The sequence below is a fragment of the Lemur catta genome, chromosome X, assembly GCF_020740605.2.
Source record: "Lemur catta isolate mLemCat1 chromosome X, mLemCat1.pri, whole genome shotgun sequence".
Taxonomy (NCBI): Eukaryota; Metazoa; Chordata; class Mammalia; order Primates; family Lemuridae; genus Lemur; species Lemur catta.
This window is the reverse complement of record NC_059155.1, coordinates 57309286-57336847: the sequence shown is the minus strand read 5'-3', so window position 1 is coordinate 57336847 and position 27562 is coordinate 57309286. Positions and strand designations below refer to the sequence as shown.

General features: G+C 38.8%; 1 protein-coding gene across 2 annotated transcripts; it reads left to right on the top strand.

The window, feature by feature from the left end:
- Positions 1-531: 531 nt before the first annotated feature.
- Positions 532-10929, top strand: ZNF630 (zinc finger protein 630). Of its 2 annotated transcripts, none has more exons than XM_045538016.1 (5): positions 532-637; positions 3248-3351; positions 8304-8411; positions 8687-8782; positions 8990-10929. In XM_045538016.1, exons 3-5 carry the CDS (start codon positions 8378-8380, stop codon positions 10723-10725), a joined length of 1866 nt encoding a protein of 621 aa, XP_045393972.1. In that variant the 5' UTR covers positions 532-637; positions 3248-3351; positions 8304-8377; the 3' UTR covers positions 10726-10929. The 2 variants fall into 2 exon arrangements, with proteins under 2 accessions (XP_045393972.1, XP_045393971.1); XM_045538015.1 differs by having other exon boundaries at positions 8285-8411.
- The last annotated feature ends 16633 nt before the right edge of the window (positions 10930-27562 follow it).

Below are 27562 nucleotides of genomic sequence, written 5' to 3'. Positions count from 1 at the left end.
GGATCAGTATGAGGGCGGGAGGGCGCTGATGACAGGTTGTGAGAGGCAGGCGGGGTGTGTGTATGAACCCCCTATAAGTCTAAGGCCTCTTCATTTTCTCCAGACGTTTTAGAAACGAGGCTTCCGCAGAGGAATCTCCCACGCAGTTCCCCCACCATCCGGCTTTACCATTTTCCCCGATCCCACCCCCCTGTGTCGCCACAACTTTGCTCGGGCCGGGCCTCTCCTGGTGGCTGGGAACGCCCACTCGCCTGCCCAGGACAGTCGTGGCACTTCTACGCCTCACACTGCTTTCACAGGACCAATTCCAAATACCCTGTCTCGGAGATATCACAGGGACTCCCCCGGCCCCCAAACACACATCTCTGGTGGGAATGGAAGCCTCAGGAAACAGTGTGAGGCCCCGGCCGGCGACAGAAATCCCGGCGCGATGGGATGACGCCATTTTTGTTACTGGTAGAGCTCGGCTTCGCCGCTGTTTCTGAGCTTGCGAAAGATTGAGTTCCCGCGTCATCCAGACTTACCCAGGAGGGCTGCAAGGGAAAGGTCCTTTCGGGAGGTGTTGAACTTATTTGGGCCAGCGGGGAGCCACGCCCGGCCTGAGAAAGAGCTTTTGGGTCCTGAGAGCAGAGCCAGGGTGAGGGGCCCGGTGTGTGGTCAGTGATGGATGGGGACACATGGAGGGACTAAGAAGGGGTCCTTTGGACTGAGTGACGTGGAGAACAGTGATAGGGGAGTCTGGGACCAGGAGTAACAGTGTGTGAGCAATGTGATGGGGAGTTTTTGGGGTGAGTGATGGGGCTTCTGTGGAATGGGTGAAGGGGGTCTGGGTGAGTGATGGAGGGTCTGCGGCCTGAATGATGGCGGTTGTGGGGTGAGGAATGGGTGGTCTAAAGGGTAAGGGATGCTCATCCATGGGGTGAATGATAGGGGGATATGTGGGGTGAGGGATGATGAGGGATGAGCGTCTGTGGGGATAGGAATGGAAAGGTGTGAGGTCAGTGTTGGGATTTTGTGGGGTCCATGATGGGTGGCTCTTTGAGATCAATAATACATCCATGAATAAACAGAAATCCCTGCCCATGTGGTGTCAACATTCCGATGGAGAAGTCAGACATTGTGGTTTCGATTTGTATTTCCCTGATGACTAATGAGATTGAGCACTTTTTCATAAATGTATTGCTCACTTGGAGAGCCTCTTTTGTGAGGTGCCTATTCAGATCTTTTGCTCACTTTTATGTCAGGCTCTCTGCCTTTTCCTTATTGATTTGTAGGAATTGTTTTTATATATTCTGATACCACTCCTTTATCGGTGATAGGTGTTTTGGAAATATCTCCTTCCAGTTTTTGGCTTCACTTTTCCTTATTGTGGCTTTCAATATGAAAATTTTGAGTTAATTTTAAAATGTAAAGCACAAATGTAAACCTAACATTTTGTTATTCTCAAGTTTAAAAACAATGTCCTCTGTAATTGAGGAGAATTAAGATTTTAGCACATCCAGAAGCAAGCAGAGATGCATCTCTGAAAAGTCTTGGTGCCAGGACAGCTGGGGAGGTGTTCTCTGCTTTTTGTTCTTCAACCACCTCACCTTCTAATCACTGGCTGTGTGATCTTGGACAAGCTGTTTAATCTCTCTAGGCTTCAGTTTCCTCACTGTGAAATGTGGATAATAGTAGGGCCTATCCTGTGAGGCTTGGGATGAGAATTGAGTCAATACCTGATTGTTATCTATTTGTGGTAGTTTTGTAGCACTGATCCTCCATGAACTCAAGGTTACTGCTGCTCGTGTGATATCCAAGAAAAGTGAAAGATATCCAAAATCCAGTGAAAGAAATTAAATACCAAGAAATAAGATTTTGTCAGGTAGGGTTGAGCTTTGGAGGGCCACAAACCATTGTAATATCTAAGATTTTTTTCCTCCAAGAACCAATTTTCGTCCCAATGGGGATGATATCACCTCTGTGAAAAATGAATGATCCACATATTATCTGTTATTAAACAGTTGGGAGCATGTTCTTGTGATCTGCCTCTTCTTCGTTTTGCAGCTATTAACTTTATTCCATGCCATTAACTTTATTTCCATAGTATTCCTTAATTTATTTCTATGATAATACTTAAATAAAAACCTTATTCTTATGGAAAATTTCAAGCATCCATAAAAATAGAGAGAATTGTATAATGGATCCCCATTAAGCCCATCACCCAGTCTCATCAATCATCAACTTCGGGCCAATCTTGTTTCATTTAGACCAGGGATTGAAAACTATGGGCAGTGGACCAAATCTGGCCTGCTGCTTTTTAAATATGGCTATGAGCTAAGAATGGTTTTCACATTTTCTAACTGTTGGAAAAAAACAAAAGAAGAATAATACTTTGTGACACATAAAATGATATAAAATTCAAATTTCAGTGTTCAAAAATGACATTTTATTGGAACACAGCCAAAGAATGCCATTAGTTTATATATTGTCTATGGCTACTTTCAACCTGCAATGGCAGAGCTGAGTAGTTGCAACAGATACCATAGATCCCACAAAGTCTGAAACATTTACTATATGGCCCTTTACAGTAACAGTTTGCCAACTCCTTACCTAGACCACCCACAGACTTCTTCCTCCCACATCATTTTTTCTTTCTTTTTCTTTGAGGTAAAAGTGCACAAATATTAAGTGTATAGCTCAATGAATTTTTACATACATAGTCCTTATTTTGAAACAAATTTCAGACATACCGTTTCATTTATAAATACTTCATTATGTAAAAGATAAGGACTTCAAGGTCAATACCATTACCCAAGGTAAAATAATTAACAATAATATCTTCAGATCATCAGTGGTTAAATTCCTTAATGTCATCAAATATCTATTCAGGGCTCAGACTTTCATGATTATCTCACAAATAGTTTTTTGTTTGTTCAAATTAAGACCCAAAGTCTATACTTCACATTTGGTTGCTGTGCCTCCCAAGCCTCTTTTAATCATCTGGAGTGTTACTTTTAATGGTTGTTTGTCTTTCCACCCTTTGGAGTTTCCATAATTTATTTTCCCAGTCTTCAGTGCTGGGCATTTACATTATTTTCAGTGTTATGGTGTTAAAGACAAAGCTGTATTGAAGGTTCCTGCAATTAAATATCTGCACACATTCATGATTATTACCTTAGGAAGAAGTTCTAGAAATGGAATTACTTGGTCAGATGAGAAACATAAGTCATCAATGAATTAACAAGCAACACATTTTCACATGCAGCCATTGAAGAATGTTTAACCCAGCTTGATCTCTGAAGACTCTTCTGCACCCCAACCTGTCCCCAGTTGCTTTCCAAAGAGAAATAGAAAATGAGTGAGTCTCAGGTAAGTTATTTGTTTCCCATTTGATTTTCCCACAACACAATGGGAAAGGGCAATTAGTTGAAAATACGAATTAGAGGAATTTAGAGAGAATAGATGATCAACACACAGGAAAAATTGCTATGAAGATAAACAGATCTGTTTCTGGCCTTACTTCACATAAACAGAGATAAACATTTTGACTATGAGCTTCCTGGCAGCCACAGTGAACTGGGCAACATGATCAGTACATAATTTGAAGTTTCCATAAAGAGAAATCAGTCCAGCTCCTTAGCAAGTCAAGATTTCTGGGACTTTAGCCTAAGAAATTTTATTATGAGTTTTCTCAAAGGCCAGTGATTTCACCCATAGTTGTTCTAAATAGGCTGGTTTTAGCAGAGGCTTGGAGAATGGGATGGTTTCCTGGTTTTCCATGGCTCTTTTGCTGTCATCTCAGAGTTTGTGGGGTCATGACTCAATTCGAAGTCAGATCCTTCTCTGTTCTTCCATTTTTAGTCTATTTTTTACTCCCTGCCAAGTTAATACATGGAGTAAAGAACATAAACAACATAGCAAAGAAAAAATTAGAAGGTGAAATATCTCTGTAATCCAGCTTCTGCCTCCTTCCCTGATACAACTAGGATTATCTGGTTTGGGGATGATCCTTCCAGACTCTCTCTCTCTCTCTCTCTCTCTCTCTATATATATATATATATATATATATGTATGTATATATATATATATAAATAATCTTCATCTGTGTGTAGATGTATGTGCGTAAATGTGTGTAAATATGTTTAAGTGATCTTACTATTGACATGTATTTTTTACCACACACATAAAATACACACACTATCTTCTGTTCTGCAACTTTCTTATCTAAGATAAAATATACCCAGTAAATGTAGTTTGTATATATTTTATGATGGAAAGTTTTAATTCTGAACATGTACAAAAGTAGAGATTTTAGTGAACCCTTTTGTACTTACCCACCTGCAAATATTATCAACTGGTGGCCAATCTTGTTTTATCTATCTTTTGTCCCCACCCACTCCTATCATCATCATCATCTAGCCAGTCCTTTGTTAACAGGACTGTTTAGGATTTATACTACCACATTCATGAGACATATTGGCTGTAATTTTAGTTCCTTGTATTGTTCTTGTCACATTTTGCCATCATGTTATGCTGGCCTCATATAACAAGTTGGGAGATATTCTCTGGGAGAGTTTGAGTAAGATTAGTATTATTTCCTTCTTAAGTATCTGGAAGAATTCCCCAGTGAAGCTACCAGCGTGTGCAGTTTTCTTTGTGGGAAAGTTTTTAATTATGAATTCAATCTATTTAAAAGATATAGTACCATGCAGATTTTTTATTTCTTTTTATGTCGGGTTTGGTAAATTGTCCAGTTCATCTTAATCAGAGGTCAGCAAACTTTTTCTGTAGAGGGCCAGACAGAAGTATTTTAGGCTTTGCAGGCCATATGGTCTCTGTTGCAACTACTCAAATCTGCTGTTTTATGTTGAAAGCAGCCGTAGACAGTATGTAAACCAATGAGCATGGCTGTGATCCAATAACACTTTATGGATGCTGAAAGTTGGATTTCACAAAATATTCTTTTCTTTTGACTTTTTTGCCAACTGTTGAAAATGTAAAAACCATTCTTAGCTTGAGGGCCATTGAAAAATACACAGCAGGCTAAATTTGGCCTGCAAGCCAAAGGTTGCTGTCCCCTGATCTATACTGCAAATTTCTTGGCATAAAATTGTTCATATTAATAGTATCATCTTATTAATAATATCTGTCTAATGTCTGTAGGATACTAGCACCTTGATGGGCTTTTAAAAATTTTTTTCTAGGCCGAGCACAGTGGCTCACACCTGTAATCCTAGCACTTTGGGAGGCTGAGGGGGGAGGATTGCTTGAGGTCAGGAGTTTGAGACCAGCCTGAGCAAGAGCGAGACCCCGTCTCTACTAAAAATAGAAGAAATTAGCTGGACAACTAAAATTATATAGAAAATATTAGCCGGGTATGGTGGTGCATGCCTGTAGTGCCAGCTACTCAGGAGGCTGAGGCAGGAGGATCACTTGAGCCCAGGAGTTTGAGGTTGCTGTGAGCTAGGCTGACGCCACGGCACTCACTCTAGCCTGGGCAACAAAGTGAGACTCTGTCTCAAAAAAAAAAAATTTCTAGTTTTATTCTTTTATATACAATAGTAATAATAATAATCCCAGCTATTACTTACTGTGTGCCAGACACCATTATAATAAATTATAATGGAATTAACTCATTTAATTTACCCGGGCACCCTTTGTGCTAGGTAAGATTTTTTTCTCTTTTTTTATTTTTATTTATTTTATTTTATTATTATTTTTTTTTAGACAGTCTCCCTTTGTTGCCCGGGCTAGAGTGAGTGCCGTGGCATCAGCCTAGCTCACAGCAACCTCAAACCCCTGGGCTTAAACGATCCTACTGCCTCAGCCTCCCGAGTAGCTGGGACTACAGGCATGCGCCACCATGCCCGGCTAATTTTTTATATATATATATTTTAGTTGGCCAGATAATTTTTCTATTTTTAGTAGAGACGGGGTCTCATTCTTGCTTAGGCTGGTCTCGAACTCCTGAGCTCAAGCAATCCATCCGCCTCGGCCTCCCAGAGTGCTAGGATTACAGGCGTGAGCCACCGCGCCTGGCCTTTTCTCTTTTTTTAAATTTTATTTTCCCTGCTTGCAATTTTTCCAATAGGTAAGATTTTTATCCCTATTTTTCAGATGAAGAAACTAAGGCACAGTGTTCACACAGCTAGTACATAGTCTATCCAGGACTCTAAAGCAGTGAAGTCACAAATAAGGAAACAACCTCAAAAAGACTTATTATATATTTGTCAAGTATTTGTATGGGCCAAATTCTTAGACATGAGTGTGCTAGGTCAAAGGCATGCATGTGTGTAAGTTTAAAGGGTACTTTCCAAATTGTATACATATATTTTTTGAGACAGGGTATTGCTCTGTTGCCTAGGCTAGAGTACAGTAGCATCATCACAGCTCACAGCAACCTCAAACTCCTGGATGCAAGTGATCCTCCTGCCTCAGCCTCCTGAGTAGCTGGGACTACAGCCTTGTGCCACCACGTCTGGCTAATTTTTCTATTTTTTGTAGAAACGGGGTCTCACTATGTTGCTCAGGCTGGTCTTGAACTACTGGCCTCAAGCAATCCTCCTGCCTTGGCCTCCCAAAGTACTAGGATTACTTACAGGTGTGAGCCACCGTGCCCAGCCTCCAAATTGTATTTTGGTATTCTGTAATCAGTTTATACTTGTGGCTACAAATCATTTACAAGAAGGCCTAGTTCCCAATATTCCTCCACATACATACCAGACATCACTGGTATTTTTAATTCTTGCTGTTTTTATGATTAAGCATTATATTTCATTTTCATTTGTTTCTCTTTGAAGATTAAATGAGCTTCAGCATCTTTTCACATATTTATTTTCCATTTAGTATTTCTGTACAAATCCCCCTTTCCTTCTTTGTCTTTTGCTTATTACTTTATAGGAGCTTTTTGTATATGAGTGATATGAATTTTGAAGTGCACATTGCAAACTTTCTTTTTTGGCCAGGTGGTGATTTAACTCTCAACCTTGTTGCCTGTCTCTCCTCACTAGAATATAAGCTGCTTGAGGGAAGGTGTTTTTGTCAGGTGTTTTTCCTGCTGTATCCCCAGTCCCTAGAACAGTGCCTTGTATTCAGTAGGTGCTCAATAACTGCTTGCTGAATGAATGAATGATTTCTTTCACTTACTTAACAGTATATCTTAGAAATTGTTGCATATCAATCCACGTTGCTTTTTATGATTGCACATAGTATTCCTTTATGGGGATTGTAGCATAATTTATTCATCTAATCTTCCATTAGATGGTTTCCATTCTTTTGCTATTACAAGCAGTACTGTAGAGAAGTATCTTCATGTATCCTGTTTTGCTCACATATGTGAGTATTTATGTAGAATAATTTCTAGACATGGAATTGCTAGCTAGAGAATGTATACATTTAAAATTTTGATGGATATTGCCAAATTAATTGCTCTCAAAATATATTGTACCAGTGTACACCCACAGATAATTTGGATGTGCCTATTTCTTGACATCTTCACCAACTCAGTGACTCATAAAATGCTGATCTCTGATAATATGTAGGGAAAATAGTATCTTGTTTTAGTTTGCATTCATCTTCATATGTCAGTGAAGTTGAGTATTTTTTTTACATATTTAAAAAAGCCATTTGCATTTCTTTATCTGTGTATTGCTGGTCATGTCTTTTGACCATTTTTAAAAAAGTTAAGCTCTTTGGTCTTTTTCTTCTTGCTTTGTAGGAGCTTTCTCTGTACATTAAGGAAATTAGTTCTTTGTCCATCCTGTATGTGTGCATATATCTTTTCCCCAGTTAGTTATGTCCTTTGAGTTTGTTTATGATATATTTTGCCTTGCAATACATAAAGTAGTCAGAATTTTTCTTGTTTTCCTCTGTGGCATCTGAGTTTTGTAGCATGCTTAGAAGAGTCTTCTCCACTCTAAAATTATTTTTATAAACCTCTCCTGACTTTATTTTTATGGCTTATATGTTTGTTTAAAATTTTGTTATATCTCAAATTAATTTTTCTGTATAGTATGAGGTAGGGAGCTCAACACTACATTTTTTCTGCTAGCTCTTCAGTTTTGAATCTGTTTTTTACACATTTATTTAAAAGATATCTTTATTATATATTTTCCATTTCTATTTACCTCTATTTCTAGACCCTCTGCTCTGTTCCATTAACTGTTATTCTTGCTAATGGCAGGATTTTACATTGTTTCTTTCATAAAGTATACTACAAAAAGTGAAAAGTAGGCATCCTACATGTATTGCCATGGTAAAAATGATCATAATGAACAGATTGTACAGGAGTGTGCTGTTATAGGAGCCAGTGACATTTGCAGATGTGGCTGTGGACTTCACCCAAGAAGAGTGGCAGCATCTGGACCCAGCTCAGAAGACCCTGCACAGGGATGTGATGCTGGAGACCTATAGTCACCTGGTCTCAGTGGGTAAGGGCAGATTCCTTGTGTACCAATGAATCAAATCCTCCTCATCCTTCCTTCAGAGCTTTCAAGTCCATAACATTTATGATTTTCCCTTGACAGAGTGTTTTCTTTTATAGTTTTAGTTTTTCATGTTTGTATTTGTGTTATATCTGGAATTTATTTTTGTATATGGTGTGAGTTAAGGATCCATCTTTGCTGGGAGGCCCCTGAAATTGCTTCTTCTTTTCATGAATTTCTGAGCTTCCAAGGCCAAGACCATTATAATTTTCTCTTAATAGGGTATTCAGGTATAAAACCGGATGCAATAATTAAGTTGGAACATGGAGAGGCCCCGTGGATTATAGAGAGTGAGTTGTCAAGGTGGATCTGTCCAGGTAAGTGAGCATTGTGTAGATGGCCAAGAGGGCTTCTTCTTCTTCTTCTTCTCTGACATTGATGGCTTCCTTTCTTCCTTAAAATTTACTAGGCCTCCTTTGTAACATCCATCCCACAACAGCCACTTTCCTAGCACCTCTGTCCATTGCCAACTGGTGTGTGTGTGTGCGTGTGTGTGTGATTTTACCTCTTTCTTCTTCTTTAAGACAGGGAGAAAGTCCTTGAATCTTCCCAGCAGATCATTTCTGGAGAACTTTCATCTCAAAGGGAGATAGTAGAAAGAACCCCAAAGGATAATTCATTGTACTCCATTTTGAAAGTCTGGCATATTGGTAATCAAATAGATAGTTATCAAGGAAACAAAGACAGAGTTTTGAGGCAGGTCACAGCCATCAGCCATGAAACATTGGTTGAGGAGACAGGCCCCAAGTATAATGCATTTGGAAAAATGTTCAATGGGTGCACAGACCTTGATCCTTCAAGTAAAAAACTCCATAATTTTGATTTATGTGAAAAGAACTTAAAATCTAATTTAGATTCACTAAATTGTGATAGGAACCATGCAAGAAAGAACCCCATTGAGAGATTTGGATGTGGAAGACCACCTAGCTGTAGGGCCTTCTGTTCTGTGCCTGAGAATGAAGGCTTCATTCATACTGGAATGAAGCCCTGTGGAGAGAGTGAATGTGAAAAAGTTCTTCATAATAAGAAAGCCCATATTCAGTATAAGAAAGTTCAAGCCAGAGAGAAACTCAATGTTTGTAGTGTGTGTGGGAAGGGCTTTATCAAGAAGTCACAGCTTGTTATACATCAAAGAATTCATACTGGAGAGAAACCATATGTATGTGGAGATTGTGAGAAAGCCTTCAGTGAAAAATCACACCTCATTGTCCATCAGAGGATTCATACTGGGGAGAAACCCTATGAATGTCCTGAGTGTGGCAGGGCCTTCTCTCAGAAGTCGCCGTTCATTGTTCATCAGAGAGTCCATACGGGAGAGAAACCTTTCGAATGTTTTGAGTGTCTAAAAGCCTTCTCCCAGAAGTCACATCTCATTACGCATCAGCGAGTTCATACCAGAGAGAAGCCCTTTGAATGCGGTGAATGTGGGAAAACCTTTTGTGAGAAATCTCACCTTTGTATACAGCAGCTAACTCATAATGGGGAGAAGCCCTATGCATGTACTGAATGTGGGAAGACCTTCCCTCGGAAAACACAGCTCATCATACATCAGAGAACGCACACTGGAGAGAAGCCTTATAAGTGTAGTGAATGTGGAAAAACCTTCTGCCAGCAGTCTCATCTCATAGGACATCAAAGAATTCATACAGGAGAGAAACCTTATGTGTGTACTGACTGTGGGAAGGCTTTTTCCCAGAAGTCACACCTCACTGGCCATCAAAGACTTCATACTGGAGAAAAACCTTATTTGTGCACTGAATGTGGAAAATCCTTCTCTCAGAAATCACCTCTTATTATACACCAGAGAATTCATACAGGAGAGAAACCCTATGAGTGTAGAGAATGTGGCAAAACCTTCTCCCAGAAATCACCCCTTGTTATTCATCAGAGAATTCACACAGGGGAGAAACCCTACGAATGTACTGAGTGTGGGAGGGCCTTTTCCCTGAAGTCACATCTTGTTACACATCAGAGAGTTCATACTGGAGAGAAACCATATGAATGCAGTGAATGTGGAAAGGCCTTCTGCGAGAAGTCTCCACTCATTACACACCAGAGAACCCATATTAAGGAGAAACCCTCTGAATGTGCTGAGTATGGGATGACCTTTACCTGGAAATCACAGATGATCACATATCAGAGAACACACACTGGGGAGAAACCCTCCAAATGCAGTGACAGTGGGAAGGCCTTCCGCCAGCATGTATACCTCACTGGACATCAGAATGCGTCTAGAAGAAAAACCCTATATATGTACTGATTACGGGAAGGCTTTTTCCCAGAAGTCAGACCTCATTGTAAATGGGAAAACTCACATTGAACAGAAATCCTATGGATATGTTGGACATGAAAAAAAATGTGGCAATTTCTCAGCTGTAGAATAGACTCATATATTTCTCAGTATTCTGATTATCCTTCCACAGAATGATCTAGTTAGGCCCTCAGAGTGTTTTCAACATCGTAAATATGGAATCAGTTTACTCACCCTCAAATTATCTTGGCTCCCTTCATAAAATAAATGTGTCTGGTTTAATTAGCACTGCTTTGGTATTGCCTGGTCCTTAAATGTTTTATAGAATTCTCCTGTGAGTTTATTTGGGTGTGGTGCATTATTTGAAGGGTATCTCTTTATTATCTTTCTCTCTTTTTTCCATCATATTTTTTCCGTTTAAGTTATATATGTAGTATATAATTTATATAATACATATCTATTGATATATCAATATATAGATATAGATATATGTACTCCTTGTAATTTAAAAAATCATTTATTTCTTCAAGATTCTTAATATATTTGCATAATTTTGAGCAAAGTAGTCTCATGGTTAATTTAATTTCCTCTATATCTGTGGTTATATTTCCAATATCCTTTCTCATAGAGTGTATTTGTGATTTTTTTTTCCTCATTTAAGTAAAGTAATACTAATGTTTTATTTGTTTTACTTCCTCAACCACCTGTAGACCAATTCTTGCATTTATACTATTTTTCTATTTTCTAATTCATTCACTTATGCTTTTATTTCATTAAAATTCTTCCATCTGCTTTTCTATTTTTTATTTTTCTAACTTCTTTAGTTGAATGTGTAATTTAATTAATCACACACTTTCTGATTTATTATAGGTGTATTTTGGGCTATGTATTTTAATCAGAACTACGTTAGCCATTTGTGGTCCAATCTGAGAGTATTCTATTTTTTAGTAGGTAAATCCTACTGTTTAGCTCAATTTTGTTTGTAAGTATGAGTGATCTATTTGGCCTTAGGACTCCCAGTATATTTCCTGTTGTGTGTCTTGTTTTCATTGCTTTTATGTCTTTTTTTTTTTTTTTGAGACAGAGTCTCGCTCTGTCACCCAGGCTAGGGTGCCGTGGCATCAGCCTAGCTCACAGCAACCTCCAACTCCTGGGCTCAAGGGATCCTCCTGCCTCAACCTCCTGAGTAGCTGGGATTACAGGTGCTTTTATGTCTTTTAACTTTTCATCATGTGGTCCTGAGTTCCTTTGTACTGTTTTGGATGTGTTACTTCTGTTTCAGAGCATAGCAAATGGAGGAGCTCCTCTAAAGCGTTTTCAGGAATCTAAACCTAATTCTGATATCCAAATATTGATAATTCATAATACCTGGGAGATGAGATTTGAGGCTGCAAAGAAGCATGATGGCAGGCCTGTGGCTATACATGTTCAGAGGACTTTTTTACCTTTTATTCAATGCCAAGATTTTAGATACATAAGTTCCCTTGTAGTTTGTTCTAGTCTTTTTTGTGCTGCTATAATAGAATACCTGATACTGGGTAATTTATGAAGAGCAGAGATTTATTTCGCACAGTTCCAGAGTTTGGCAAGTCCAAGATCAAGGCACTGGCATTTGGTCTGTTGAGGGCTTTCTTGCTGCATCCTCACATGGTTAAAGGAAGGAAGGGCAAGCTAAACAAATGCTGAGTGAAGCCCCTTTTAAAAGGGCCTTAATTTTTTTTAAAAGGCTAGGTGCAGTGGCTTATATCTGTAGTATATGCCACTTGCAAGGCTGAGGCAGGAGGATCACTTGAGGTCAGGAGTTTGAGGCTGCAGTGCACTATGATCACACCTGTGAATAGCCACTACACTCTAGCCTAGGCCATATAGTGAGACCTCACTTCTAAAAAAATTAAAAATATATATTGAAAAATTTTTAAAGGGCCTTAATCCATTTAAAAGAAAGCAGCCCTCATGGCCTAATCACCTTTTAATGGCCCTGCCTCTTGGCAGCACCTGAATTTTGGAGAGGACACATTCAAACCATAACACAGTCCCTTGAGTAGAGGCAGTTTTATTTCTAGCTCATTCTTTCATTCAAAGTGAAGCTGTTTTGTTCCCAGATTGATGTCAGCAGTCTTTGCCCTCCTTAAGCAGGCCATGTTCTTGAAAATTGCGGCTTGAGTAACCTTGGTTTGACAGATGGTCTCAAAGTGAAGGGGAAGAAATAGTGGATGCTATGGTTTGACTGTGTCCTCCCAAAATTCATATGTTGAAACCTAATCACCAAGGTTATGTTATTAGAATTATGTTAGTAGGGCCTTTGGGAGATGATCAGATCATGAGGGCTTTGCCTGCATAAATGGGATTAGTACCCTTTTAAAAGAGGCCCGAGGGAGCTTGTTTGTCCTTTTCACCATGTGAGGATGCAGTAAGAAGTTGCCATCAATGAGGAATGGGCTCTCATTAGACATCAGATCTGCGAGTTCCTTGATCTTGGACTTCCCAGATTCCAGAACTGTAAGAAATAAACTTCTGTTGTTTGTAAGTTACCCAGTTCATGATATATTTGTTATAGCAGACCTAGTGGACTAAAACAGTGGATTGTCTGTTTTTGTTGAGGTTGCTGTGGCCAAGATTCTGAGGTCTGGTCTCCTCTGAAGTCAGTGCTTTTCAGTAAGCCACAGCAACAATGGGGGATTTCCTAAAAATGTCTCAGAGTGTGGATGGATGTTGTTTCTTCATGTTCAATGAACTTTCATAGAGCATGTACTGCCTGGCAGACATTATTTTGAGGATTCTGCGGTGAACAAAGTAGATAAAATTGTTGCTGTTTTGTGGAGACATATAATAAAAAGTGATGTATGTAGGTATACTTTTTTTATCCTTTGGTGATATATATATATATATATATTTTTTTTTTTCATCCTCTGGTGATAAATGCTTAAGTAGTATGGATGAAAGCAGAGCAAGATAGGGGAACAAGGAGGCACCTGTGGATATGGGGTGGGGAGGGAAGGCCTCAATGATAGGATGCCATTTGAGCAGAGATCTGAAGGGAGTGAGGGAGTGTTTGAAGTAGGGCTTGCAGGCAGAAGAAATAGCAAGTACAAAAGCCCTGAGGCAGAGGGATACCTGCCTTCATGCTTCTTTGCAGCCTTAAATCACATCTCCAATGTGTCCCATCTCCAATGTATCCCCATACATCTCAAGAATTTACCTTAAATAATCCCAGGTTGTAGTGACCCCAGGGTGCCTGAGAGAAGTAAACATAAATCCACTTTGGTGTAAACCACCTTTCAACTCACAGATAAAATCCCAAGATTTAGGAACTCATAGTGGAAAAAAAATCACAAAGCACACAAGAAAACAAGACACTATTAGCAAGATTCATAAGAAACAACAAACAGAGTCAAACCTATAAAGTTTCAGGTATTGAAGCTATCAGGCATAGACTATAAAATAAATATGCATTTAAAATAACAAAAGGCATGTTTGTATGCTAGGGCTGCCATAATAAAGTACCACAGACTAGATAGTTTAAACAACAGAAATGTATTGTCTCACTGTTCTGGAGGCTAGATGTCCAAAATCAAGGTATTGGTAGAGTTGTTTCTTTCTGAGGGCTATTAGGGAAAGATCAGTTATAGGCCTTTCTCCTTGGCTTGTAGATGGCTTTCTATGTCTCTTCACATTGTCTTCCCTCTATGCATGTCTCTGCATCCAAATTACCCTTTTCAATAGGGTACCAGTTATATTGGATTAGGGCCCAACCTAATGACCTTATTTTAACTCAGTTAAAAACCCTATACCCAAATAACATCACATTCTGAGGTATTGGAGATTAGAATTTCAACAATATGAACTTTGGAGGAAATGACCCAACCCATAACATAGGAAGGCAACATATAAGCAAAGAGCAAAGATAATCCAAAAATAAGCAAGCAGATTCTTAAAAGATACTTACAGAACTTATAAATATGAAAAACAAAATAATTGTAAATAAAAACTTAACAGATGAGTTTAACAGCAAGTGAGAGTTGGCTAAGGAGAGAATTGGTACACTGGAAGACTGATATGAAGTGATTTTTGAGAAAACAAGACCAAAAGCCAAGGTGATGGAAACTTTTAAAGGCTTAAGAGGTAGGGTGATAGAGTAAGCAGGTCTAGCATATGTTTTAATCAGAGTACCAGTAGGAGATGAGAGGGAAGATGGGGCAGAGGCAATATCCAAAAAGACAATATGGTAGCTGAGAGTTTTTCGAAATTGATAAGATGTCAACCCACAGTGACAATTAGAGTCTCAAGTAACTTTCCAATAGCAGCAATGGAAACCAGAAGACAATGGAATTATATCTTCAATATGCTAAAAGAAAAGAACTGTCAACCAGGAATTATAAACCTAGTAAAAATATCTTTCAAGAGCAAGGTGAAAATAAGGTTATTTTCAGATAAATCAATATATAGGTAGCTTGCTACCAGCATACCCTCACTAATGGAATTTTTATTTTTGAGAAAGAGTCTCGCTCTGTTGCCCTGGCTAGAGTGCCATGGTGTCAGCCTAGCTCACAGCAACCTCAAACTCCTGGGCTCAAGCAATCCTTCTGTCTCAACCTCCCGAGTAGCTGGGACTACAGGCATGCGCCACCATGCCCGGCTAATTTTTTTCTATATATATTTTTAGCTGTCCAAATCATTTCTTTCTATTTTTAGTAGAGACGGGGTCTTGCTCTTGCTCAGGCTGGCCTCGAACTCCTAACCTTGAGCGATCCACCCGCCTTGGCCTCCCAGAGTGCTAGGATTACAGGCATGAGCCACCGTGCCCAGCCCACTAATGGAAATTTTAAAAGATGTATCTTAACTAGAAGGAAACTGACCCCAAATTAACAGTCTGAGATGCAAGAAATAATGAGCAAAGAAGGTGATAAATACATGGGTAACTCTAAATAAACAGTAACGCTACAAAAAAACTATAAAAAGCCAGTAATGATAAATCATGGGTATAAGAATAAGATAGAAATAAAAGGTGGAGGTGACACTAAGAAATTTATTGACTAAGTTAAGACTTTGGTAAGTTAATATGCATATTAAATTTTTTAGGATAACCACTGAAATAATAGAATGTACAATTTTCAAATTAACGCAGTAAAGAAATGGGTGGTGTATTAGTTTTCTATTGCTGCTGTAACAAATTACCACAAACTTTGTGGATTAAAACAACACAAACTTATTATCTTATAGTCCTTACAGTAGGTCAAAAGTCCAACATGGGTCTCTCTGGGCTAATCAAGGTGACAGGGCTACATTCCTTTCTGGAGGTTTGCAGGGAGAATCCATTTCCTTGCCTTAGCAAGGAATACAGAAACTACCTGTATTCCTTGGCTCATGGCCTCCTTCCTCTATTGTCAAAGCCAGCAATATTGCAATTTGCATATCTCTGAACCTTCTTACATTGTTACATCTCTCTTTCTGACTATAGCTGGGAATGATTTTCTACTTTTTAAAGACTCATGTAATTAGATTAGTCCCACCTTGATAATCCAGGATAACCTCTTCATCCTCAAGGTCTGTAACCTTAATCACATCTGCAGAGACTTTTTCCATGTAAAGTAACATATTTACAGGTTCTGAGGATTACAGCACGAACATCTTTGGTGCCATTATTCTGCCTATCACAGGTGGATTTAAAAAATCAACCCAGAAGAAGTCAAAAAGGACACAAAAGTAAATATGAAAAAATAGTGTTACAAATAAAAAGCACAAAATAAGATAGTAGAAATAAATACAAATGTATCACCAATTACAGTAAATATGTATGAACTGTACCCACCAGTTAAAAGACAAAGTTGTCAGGTTGAATAACATAAAATCCAGTTACATGCTGTTTCAAGAGGCACACTTAATGCCTAAAGATGTTGTCAGGTATTTTTAGAATAATGTGAAATGATACTGCTTATTTCATACTATTATTTTCCCATAAAGTGCTATGTGGGCCCTAAGTTGAGAGAGAGATAATGTATCATGCTGAGGAAATATCTATCTGCCCCTATTTTATTGAGAGTTCTTTTTTTGCATCAAAGATGAATGATGAATTTTATCAAATTACCTTCTCAGCATCTTTGGAGATGATCATATCACTATATGTTTTGATCCATTAATATGATGAATTATATTGATATTCATCCTTATATTGAACCATTCTCACATTCCTGGAGCATACTCCATTTGTTTATGCAACCAGTGTGCAGCTGAAGACATTTTGCTAGTACTTTAATTAGTAGTTTTTGCATTGATATTAACAAATAAAACTGATTGGTAGTTTTCTTTTTTGTCCACATTTTTCATGTTTGTGTGTTAGAATTATGTTAGCTCTCTGAAAACCCTTTGGAAGTGTCCCTCCCTTAATTATTATTGGAACAGAAGAAACACACTGAAAATGACACAGAGGAAACCAGGACCATATGATGAAAGATTAAGACATAAAAGCAATGAGAATAGGGTACACAATAGGAAATATGCTACAAGACCTATGACCAAATAGATCTATCATATCTACAATGAAAGCATGGGAAACTTATGTTCTAAAAGACCAAATACTCCCAGTTTGAACCACAAAGTAAAGCCTGATACATGAGGCAATTCAGAAAGATTGGAAATAGAAGGGCAAGTATAAAGTCATACCTGACAATTGCAGCAAAAGGGAGTTGAAAGAGAATCTAAACATCTAAAAAAGTTGAATTTATGACAACAAGCAACAAATGACAAAATATAGGCAATTTTAAATTATAAAGTCTGGAATTCAAAATGAAGGTCTAACTAGCAATAAATACATATGCCCCAAATAGCATAGCATCAGCATTTATAACAAAACAAAACAAGATAACTGCAAGAAATATGCAAAACATTTTAAAGATAGGAGACTTATCTATTGATCTGTAACAGATAAATTGGACAAACAAAAAGATTAGAAAAAAATTAAATAATATAATTAACAAGGTATATCTAACATATACAAGACTAAATAGATCTATTAGATCTATAAATATAACAGGATTAAACTTACTAGTTAAAAAACAGAATACTATCAGATTGGATTGGTACTCAAATGAAATTCAATAGCCCCAAATGTTTTTATTAATATACAAGAAACTCCATTAAAGGGAAAACCATAAAGGTCTTTGCCTTGACAGTCTAGAAGATCACGAAGAGAAGAAACAGTTTCAGTGGCCTCACAATGAAGCTGCCCACTGGCCTCCCATCAAAGATGATCTCACACCATATGCCTTCCAGATGTAACAAAAAGGTAAACGTTAAAAAAATCTAGAAACCATAAAAGTAGTAAAAGAAGAAACACCCTGTTAAAGGAAAAAACATAAAAATATTGGCCCTGACAGCTTGGAAAGAGAGTAAACCATTAGGTTCATTAAATTACAAAGGATAGTCATCCTTACCCACAGAGACTAGGTGGCTGTAGGTCTCCAGCCTCACTTCCCTGTTTGGGTTCTTTGACCAAGGCCAATGTTCTGCCACTCCTCCTGGGAGAAGTACACAATCATGTTCTTAAATATCACTGATTCCTGTACAGCATGTACTTGTTCAGTCTGTAGAGATCATTCTGATCACTTTCACCACAGTAAAATGTATGCAATACCTACTATGCACCTAGATTTTTTCTTTGTACTTTGTAAGGGAAACAATGTAAAATCCTTCCATCAGCAGAATAGTCACTGAAAGAGAACAGAGTCCAGAAGGAGACCCAAATACAAATGGAAATTTAATAATATAAGTGGCATTTCACATATATGGAGGAAAGATAGATTATTCTAGACTGAGTAGCCATGAGAAAAAAAATATATAGTTGGACCCTTAATCTCACAGTTTACATAAAATAATTTCAAATGTGATAAAAATTTAAACCTAAAATATTGAAACCATCAAAGTAATAAGAGTAACACAGGAGAATCAAGAGAATTTTTGTTTATAAATTCTTAGTGGGGAAGTCCTTTTATTTTATTTTATTTTTTAATTTTTTTTATTTCAGCATATTATGGAGGTACAAAAGTTTAGGTTATGTATATTGCCCTTGACCCCCCCCAGTCAGAGCTTCAAGCGTGTCCATTCCCCAGACAGTGCGCATCGCACTCATTATGTAGGTATACACCCATCCCCTCCCCCACCCACATCTGCCCGACACCCGCGATTAGTGTTGGAAGTCCTTTTAAAGCATTGCATAAAACCTAGATATCATAACAGAGAAGACTGGTAAGTTTTGCTCTATAAACATTTTTTTCAAATTATTTCAAAATCTACCATAAACAAAGAAAATTGCAGGACAGAACATACAGCAGATTTTTTTTGTCAAGGAAAATAAACAATACAATGAGCAACACACTAATTTTACACAAAATAGACAGGATTATATGTGTATTAAACAAAGTCTGACAGGGTCTTTTTCAAACCAGATAATCATGGTTATGTTTAGTTGGGAGTCAAGGGTTAGACTATGGAGGATTTTCCTTTTCCTTTCCTAACGTTTACCTATGTATATTGTTTACATTTTTTGTTCCATCTGTAGATTATATTTATGCAGAGAAAAAATAATAAAGGCTTTTCAAGTGGAAAAGCATAGGAGAAGGAATTTGCCTTGAGTTGGGGCATGAACCCATAAACAGAGACAACAGCAAAGAATCCATGGAAAACCAGGAAAGCCCACCCTCTACCCTGCAAGCATTTATCAAAAAAATTTAACTAAAAACAACTTCATTGGGAGACTCCTAAGCTGACAATCATTGACCTTTAGAAAGAACCAAGAATAAAATTTCTTAGGCCTCAGTGCTTAGAAATCTTTACTTCCTAAGAAACTTATCTGTTTTCTCTTTATGGAAAATGCAAATCATGTGGCTGATCATGTTTGCCCTTTTCACTGTGGTTGTCAGGTAGCTCACAGACAAATGTGAAGTTTATATAGAAGTAAGGTCATATGAGCTATTCATCTCTATATTTAAATTTCTCTGATCCTGTTTTTCAATTATTTGCCTTTTTCCATGTTTTCATTTTGTCATGTGGAAAAACAAGTAGGAATTATGGTGTTGGGGATCCCCAAGGCCACTCTCAGGCTTGATGACTCGTTAGAAGGATTCACAGAACTCAGAAAATTTGTTTTACTCATGGTTATGGTTTATTACAGCACAAGATACAGATTATTATAAATTAGCAAAGAAAAAAGATGCATAGAGCAGAGTTTGTGAGAAACCAGACAGAAGCTTCCAGTTATCCTGTCTGAGTAGAATCACATGGATAGCACTTAATTATCTCAGCAATGATATGTGACCACATATAAGAAGTATAGCCAACCAGGGAAACTCACCTGAGTTTTGATGTCCAGAGATTTTATTGGGGGTCAGTCATGTAGGCATGAATGTCCATATGATCACCCTTAACTACTTAGATCCCAGCTCCTTAGAGGTCAAACTGATACAGAGTGGCCCAAAGTCCCAAGCATACAAAAATAGGCATTCATGTAAATCTTATTATTAGCATAAACTATCTGGTATGACCGAAGGTTTGAGGTATATAAAGACACTATCAGGCAAGATATTCCAAGAGCTCAGAGGTTATCTCTCAGGGGTTGGTCAAGAGCAAATCCTGAAGATCTTTAGAACGTGCAGGGTTTGGGCAGCTTAGGCCTGCTGAGTTAACACTTTACTGGATAGTCCACCCCCCCACAGCCCTTGGCCTAGGCTCTCTTACAACAAAATGACAATATTTTTTTGAGCTTCTATTAATACATTTAGTGTAGTATTTAACAGAGCATATACCAGATACAGTAATAGTATCAGTATGCATATTCCTAACTGTTGGAGGACCCGGTTTGGGGTAGAGGTAGATTTAAAGAAACAACTAATCTATCCTATAAAACCATTACATTTTTTACTAATTTGATTGCTCATTTATCCTCTTGATCTACTGCTATTTGTACCTTATGATAAATTTGTACAGAACTATTTAGCATAGAAATTAGCTGATGGTTAGCTAAATCTAGTTTTCCTCAGGCTAGTCATTCTCCATCAGTATTACATCATGAAGAGGCTTTAACCCAATCTTCTAATAAATTCAGTCATCAATATCAGTAATAGCACATGAGTTATTTATATAAGACAGTTGAGTCTTACGATGCCAGTCATGGTGAGGGCACAATTCATTTCAAGTCAGTAAGAATTACAGAGGTATTTGCTAAGCTTTCCCAATGGAATTGGCCCTTGCCATGAAGACAAAACCAGTCAGCCTGTCTCAATTCACAGGCTTGTACTGAGACTGATTTCCATTATGTGCTGTTATAAAGCAGAGCCCCCCCTCCTGTGGGGGGGACATAGGTGTCCACGTGGCCACTTTGGCCTCCATCTGTATTAGGGTAAAAACCCTTTCCCAATGCTGGATCCTAGCATTATCCAGCATTATTTGTTGAGTCTGCCTGACCCACTTCACTAAAGCCTTATTGTCTTTCAAGGCTGCCACCCATCCTTTGCCCTCCTCCTGGAAGAGAATCCCTCTACTGTGCTTATTCTACTTAATAAATCTTTTCCTCTGAATGTTTCTCCTCCTTAAAAGTGAATTCAAGTTGTCCCACAATGCCCAGACCAGCACCTATCTTCCCTAAAGCTCTTTTCTGTCTTGTGGATCAATGTTGTTTAATCTACCATGCATGTTGTTGCCATTGTGTATTAATGGCTATAGTGCAGTTAGGATACATGTTTTATACCCAAAAAATGGGACCCCATACTAGGGTTAGATGAGTGGTAGTCACACTTCAATGTAATTTAGTCTGAGTATGACATATGACCTCCCATAGCCTTCCTCATCTTAGGGTGTGGTGTTTCCCCAGAGAATTTGAACCTATCATGTGATATCTACTGCTTTAATCTCATCTGAAATCCACTGTTTTGTCTATTCTGTGTAATAGATTTCCATCCACAAAAACAAGGGTGATATACATTTGTGCATAGCTCATTGTGTAACTAGCTCCATGAACAAACACAAAATGACCCCCCTCATATATATTTTCCCTGTAGATTTCTTTTGCTTTGGATTCCCAGGCCAGTGGGGCTCAATGACCAGAACATTATAATCCTTCTGTTTGGCTAACCTTTTTACCTTTTGAGTTGTCTCCCAGAAACGGCAGAGATAATAACACCGTTTCTGGGAGACAACTCCCAGATAATAACACCAAGACTCACCATCCATCACTAACCTGTTACTTCTGAATTAGACCTGCATGCGTTGCTTTCAACACAACCTATCCCAATACACACAGCCACCTTCCTGAATCCCTTATGAAAACCCCTACCCTCAGTTGGTCAGGGAGATGGATTTGAGGCAGTTCGCCCATCTTCCTTGCTGATGTAATCCATAATAAATTCCCTTTCTTCTTTGGCAGTCCTCATTGTCTCAGTAATTGGCTTTCTGTGTGGTGAGCAACTGGCCCTAGGCCAGAACCCCCTTGTGGATTTGGTAACAAATGTGGCATGTCACATGTGTTGCTGCTATATTTTGTCCATTATAACCAGGGACCTTTCTAAGCATTCTATCATTAAGGTCTATAGTTACTCGGTAATCAGTCTGAATTTTACACCACACAGTCCCATGGCCTGGTAAGGAGTAGCTCCAGATAATTCCTTCCCAAATGATATACTTTTGGAGATATATATATAGGATATACTTTCAGGATAGATGTATCCTGAAAAATAGAGTCAAAAGATATTGCTTACCCTCTGCTTGGTCTTCAACAAACTTGAGTTAGACTGCTCTCTTTCCTATAGGCTCCTGAACTCTGCTTGTCCCCAAACCCAAACCCCCACAAAAGTGGAGCATGCCCTTGTTCTCATCTTCTCCTGGGAATCAGCCGACCACAGTGGAATACTTTGCTGTCAGGCTCCACTGGTCATTTCCCCTTGCTTGTCCAGCTTCCTTTCTAGATTCTGTTTATCTCTGTTTGCCTCCTCCTTATCCTATAAAACAAAAGCCTTTTTCTGCTTGATTTTGAGACCCTTGCAGACCTTATGGTCACAGTGTTCTCCTTACTGCAATCGTCCCCCCTTTCTCTATTTCCATAGCCCCCTTCCCTCCCTTGACGATAATCCTTTTAAATAAAAGTCTCTCCTTACTAAATCCTAATTTGTTTTTCTTTGAATGTTAATGGTGCCATGACTCAGAGTGCTGACTGCCCTTTGGATCCTGCTGTCTTCACCCAGGAATTCATGCTGGCTTCCTGGACACTTCGTGTCTTTTTCTGCCTGGAAAAATAGGGATCCACAGTGGTGAGTCACACCTCCTAATCTAATCCAGTGCTTTGGACATTTATCTGTTGTAATTTGGTAGTAAGGAGTTACTTTTATTATTTTCTAGAAAAGAGACTTTTCTTTACCCCTTGTCTGAGGCCCCTTCTGTTTTTTTTTTTTTTTCTTGGCTCCCCCAACCTGGAGTTTATGCATGAGAGTTTCCTTGGCTCTCCAAACCTAGAGATTGTGTGTGGGAATTTTCTCAGCTCCTCATCCCTGGAGATTTCATGTGGGGATTCACTTGACTCTCCACCCTGGAAATTGTGCATGGGAGCTCCTGAGGCTCTCTGCCCTGGAGATTGCATGTAGTGTTCCCTCTGCTTTCTAATCTCTGCTTAACTGTCTGTTAAGAATTCCCCTGGGGAATTCAGTTTGTCAGAGCCTTCCCTCCTCTTCTTGCCTGTTTACCACATGCTTTGGCATTACTGAACACTGGTTCAGTTTAACATATTCATAAGTGGCAAAAAATTACCAAAGGCAATTTGGAATTTCAGTGCCCTCTTTGAGAAACTTGAGATCTCCTCAAACTAGTTCATCTAAGACCTTTCTTTTCTGATTACCTCCACTCCTTCCTCTCACCACCTTTGATCTTCCCCACCAAGCATCCTTGGAACTTTTGATATGCTCTCCTTCAAAACTCCTACTTCCTCCACCCCTCTGTCTACCCCTGACAACCTTTCACCTCTCACTCCAGCCCCTCAACTTCCTATAGTATTAGAGCTTTAGTTGCCCTGCTACCATTGGAGGACTCTTGAGGGCCCCAGGGACTCCAAAAGCAACTACTTGAGACTGAGAAAGCTAACTGGGAACTGACTGGATATCTATTCAGGTGGTCTTTGGGGATACCCAGATGGCTCTTTGATCATTCACCAAAAATTTAATCCACAGCCTCTATAAGATTACACATCAGGGCAAAGACGATCTTTTATTAAATTATTTCAAAGTATTACAGGGGTACAAATGTTTTTGGTTACGTGGATTGCTTTTGTAATGCTTGAATCAGGGTTAAAAGTGTGCCCATCACCCAGATAGTGTTCATTGTTCGCATGAGGTAGGTTTTTGCCCATCAAAGACAATCCTTAAAATGTCTTCCACAAGTATTGGTAGGAAGCTTTGGTCTTTATATTGAACAGGTGACCTCAACTTGTTCTACGTGCCAGAAATACAATCCTGATAAAAATACAAAGTGGGGCAAAGACAAGTGCCAACTGTGTTATATAGACCAGTATTTCTGTGTTTATGTCTGAATCGTGACTAAAATTTTAGATTGAAGGCTGTAAGATCTTTATTTGCATCTGTCTGTATGTTTATGTCTATATGTTATGTACATGTGATATTTTTCTACCTCTGGATGGTATTACCAAGTTAATTGATGAAATCCCTTAAAAGAGCTCTATTCTAATTGGCCTAGAGATAAGTAAGCACTTACATAAATGAAATATTTCTAAAATTCTCAGAAATTTAAAAAAAGCACCTGAACTTCTAAAGTGGGGGGAAAAGTATTCTCTAAAACCTAACACAAATGTTTTAAAAATTCTAATTACATAATTTAGGTAAATCTCTGGCAAATAAGATTAGCTTAATAGTGTTTTTTGTTTTTTTTGGAGTCAGAGTCTTTCTCTGTCACCCCAGGTATAGTGCAGTGGCATCATCGTAGCTCACTGCAACCTCAAACTCCTGGGCTCAAGCGATCCTCCTGCCTCAGCCTCCCAGAGGGCTAGGATTACAGGTGTGAGCCACTGCCTGTAACACTGGCCTAATAGTGTTGGTTTAATAAAACAACTATTTCTTATGGGTTATAAGCATTAAATATAATATAAGCATACCTTTTTAAATTCCATTTGGGCATGTTTCTCCTAAATACACAGGTTTACTAGTGAAATAATCCAATATTACATCTACTAGATGCCTAAGATTATGAAAAATATAAACTTGAATTTAGTCAAATTGAATCATTATTCTGACAACTTTATTTCAACAATAATTATATTTTATAATATGTCTGCTTAAAAATAGTTTTCAAAATATTTTTGGTAACTTATGGCCTTAGGCTTATGATAAATTAAATAATAGATGTTCATCAAATATCTAGATCATTTCTAAGTAAGATAAAATACTGAAACATTAATTATTAAGCATAAATTTAAGTTTATATACCTTTTGTTTTTTATTTTTATGTAGTATAGAAGCTAAATATATTTGGCCTCTTAACGATTATACTATAAGGAAGTCTATACTTATAAAAAAGTGTAGGATGTGTATTCGTAAGCTTCCCTAGCCTGCTATATGACAGACAGTTCACAATTATCTACTTTCTAGTTTTCTCTGCGAAGCAAAAGTTATTAGTGGTTAAAAATTATAATCAATATGTGTAAATGAAACTGCTAGAAGCAATAGTGACAAAGGGAAACAACTTTGTATGTAATGTATGCCAATTTTTTTTTAAGACTAGCCAAGTGCAGTAGTGAGGAGGAGGGAAACTAGTAGAACAAGGAGTAACTGACTGTGAATAATCAAGTGAGATAACTCAGTACCTTCTGACCAGCCCAAATGTTTTTTACCTTTTTTTTTTGTCTTTTTGAGACAGAGTCTCACTCTGTTGCCCAAGCTAGAGTGCTATGGCGTCAGCCTAGCTCACAGCAACCTCAAACTCCTGGGCTCAAGCAATCCTCCTGCCTCAGCCTCCCAAGTAGCTGGGACTACAGGCATGAGCCACCATGCCTGTAATTTTTTTCTATATATTTTTAGTTGTCCAGATAATTTCTTTCTATTTTTTAGTAGAGATGGGGTGTCACTCTTGCTCAGGCTGGTCTCGAACTCCTGAGCTCAAAGGATCCGCCCACCTCAGCCTCCCAGAGTGCTAGGATTACAGGCGTGAGCCACAGCGCCAGGCCCAAAAATGTTTTTTTTTCAACATTTTATTATTAAATCTTCAGGCATGCAGCAGATAGAAAGAATTTTTCGGTGAACACCATACACCCTACACCCAGACTGTTACATGCTGCTAATCTTGCTTTATCCCATCTCTTTTTATCTATTCATCTTTCTGTCTATCAATTCATCTGAATTTTTGGTGCAATTCAAAGTAAGTTGCAAACTTCAGTGTAATTCATTCCTAAATAATTCTGCATACATATTATTATATTTAGAGTTCAACATTTATTTACAGTTTTCAGTAAAATTTACATACAGTAAGATATACAAATCTCAAGTGTATCATTCAAAGAGGATTTTTCTCACCATAGATTAGTTTAGCGTGTTCTATAAACTTCATATAGTCTTGCTGAGCTGGCTTGTACCAGTTTGCAGGGGCCAGCTCTTCTGTGTGTACCAGCACACCACTGATTGCAACCCAGGGTTTTGTACCTCAAGGCTGATCTGCTTCTGCTGCCAGATAGGAATGCATTGCGCTAAGGGCTTCCAGCACAATCACGCTTGATCCTCATGGGAATCCCAGGAGTGGGAAGCACTGGTTCCATTTTACAGATGGTGAAGGAGAGGTCTGGAGCAGTCAGGCCAATGACCTCTTGCTAGAGAACAACCTTTGGAGACAAGATCTGAGCCAGCTATGAAGCTCCAAAGTATGTCTCTGACCACTGCACCAAGCCTCCCACGGGGGTGTCACACTCTTCCCTGTAGGTATAAGGTCTTGGGAAGTATGGACAGAGCCTGCCTTTGACTGTCATGGCCACCTGCAGCTCCACCTCCCTCTGAGAGGCCTCTCTGCCCTGACTTCTGCCTCACTCTCCGATATCAGCCCTCATTCCTTGGCTGCCAGGATCCTTCCTGCCCCTGTCTACCCCCAAGTCCCCCTGATCCTTGTCCCCTCCACAGGCTGCCTTACCCCTGACTACACAATCTCAAGTTTACCCTGGCAGTGGTGGGCTCTTCCCCTTCCTGCAGCCAAATACATTTTTGTTAAGGAGAAGGAGTAATTTTCTCCTAAAGTTTATTGTATTCCTCAGTGTACCTCTTGTTATGTGTCTGCTCTCCAAGACCCCCTGATAGCTGTGAGTATGACAGCACGCTCAACAGATGATACAGTGCTTCTTCAGAAACAAGAAAGGGAAGGCTAACACACCTGTGAAAACTATTTAGCATAAATTCAACCTGACAATGACTCTTATTCCATCCCTAACAGCATTTCGAGGCAGATTTTGTGCATCTTAAACAACAGGGGATCAGACCAGGTATTCACAGTTGCCCATTGCTTACTGTCTGCTCGGTCTTGACCGAACTTGAGCCAGGCTTCTCTCTTTCCTACAGGCCCCTGAACTCTGCTTGTCCCTAAGCCTGAGCAAACACAAAAAGAGAGGAGCATGCCCCTGTTTTCAGCTTCTCCTGGGAATGGGCCGACCACAGCAGGACACTTTCCTGTCAGATCCAGTGGCCATTTCCCCTCATTTGCGTGGTTTCCGCTCTGCAGATTCTTCTGATCTCTGCTTGCCTCCTCTGGGCCCTACACAAGAAAAGCCTTTTTCTGCTTGCTTTGGAGACCCCTGCAGATCTTATGGTCATAGTGTTCTTCCTAT

Coding starts and splice junctions, on each gene's coding strand:
- ZNF630 (XM_045538015.1), top strand. Junction 8,412..8,686: donor TAGTCACCTGGTCTCAGTGG/GTAAGGGCAGAT, acceptor TTCTCTTAATAG/GGTATTCAGGTATAAAACCG. Junction 8,783..8,989: donor GTCAAGGTGGATCTGTCCAG/GTAAGTGAGCAT, acceptor TTCTTCTTTAAG/ACAGGGAGAAAGTCCTTGAA.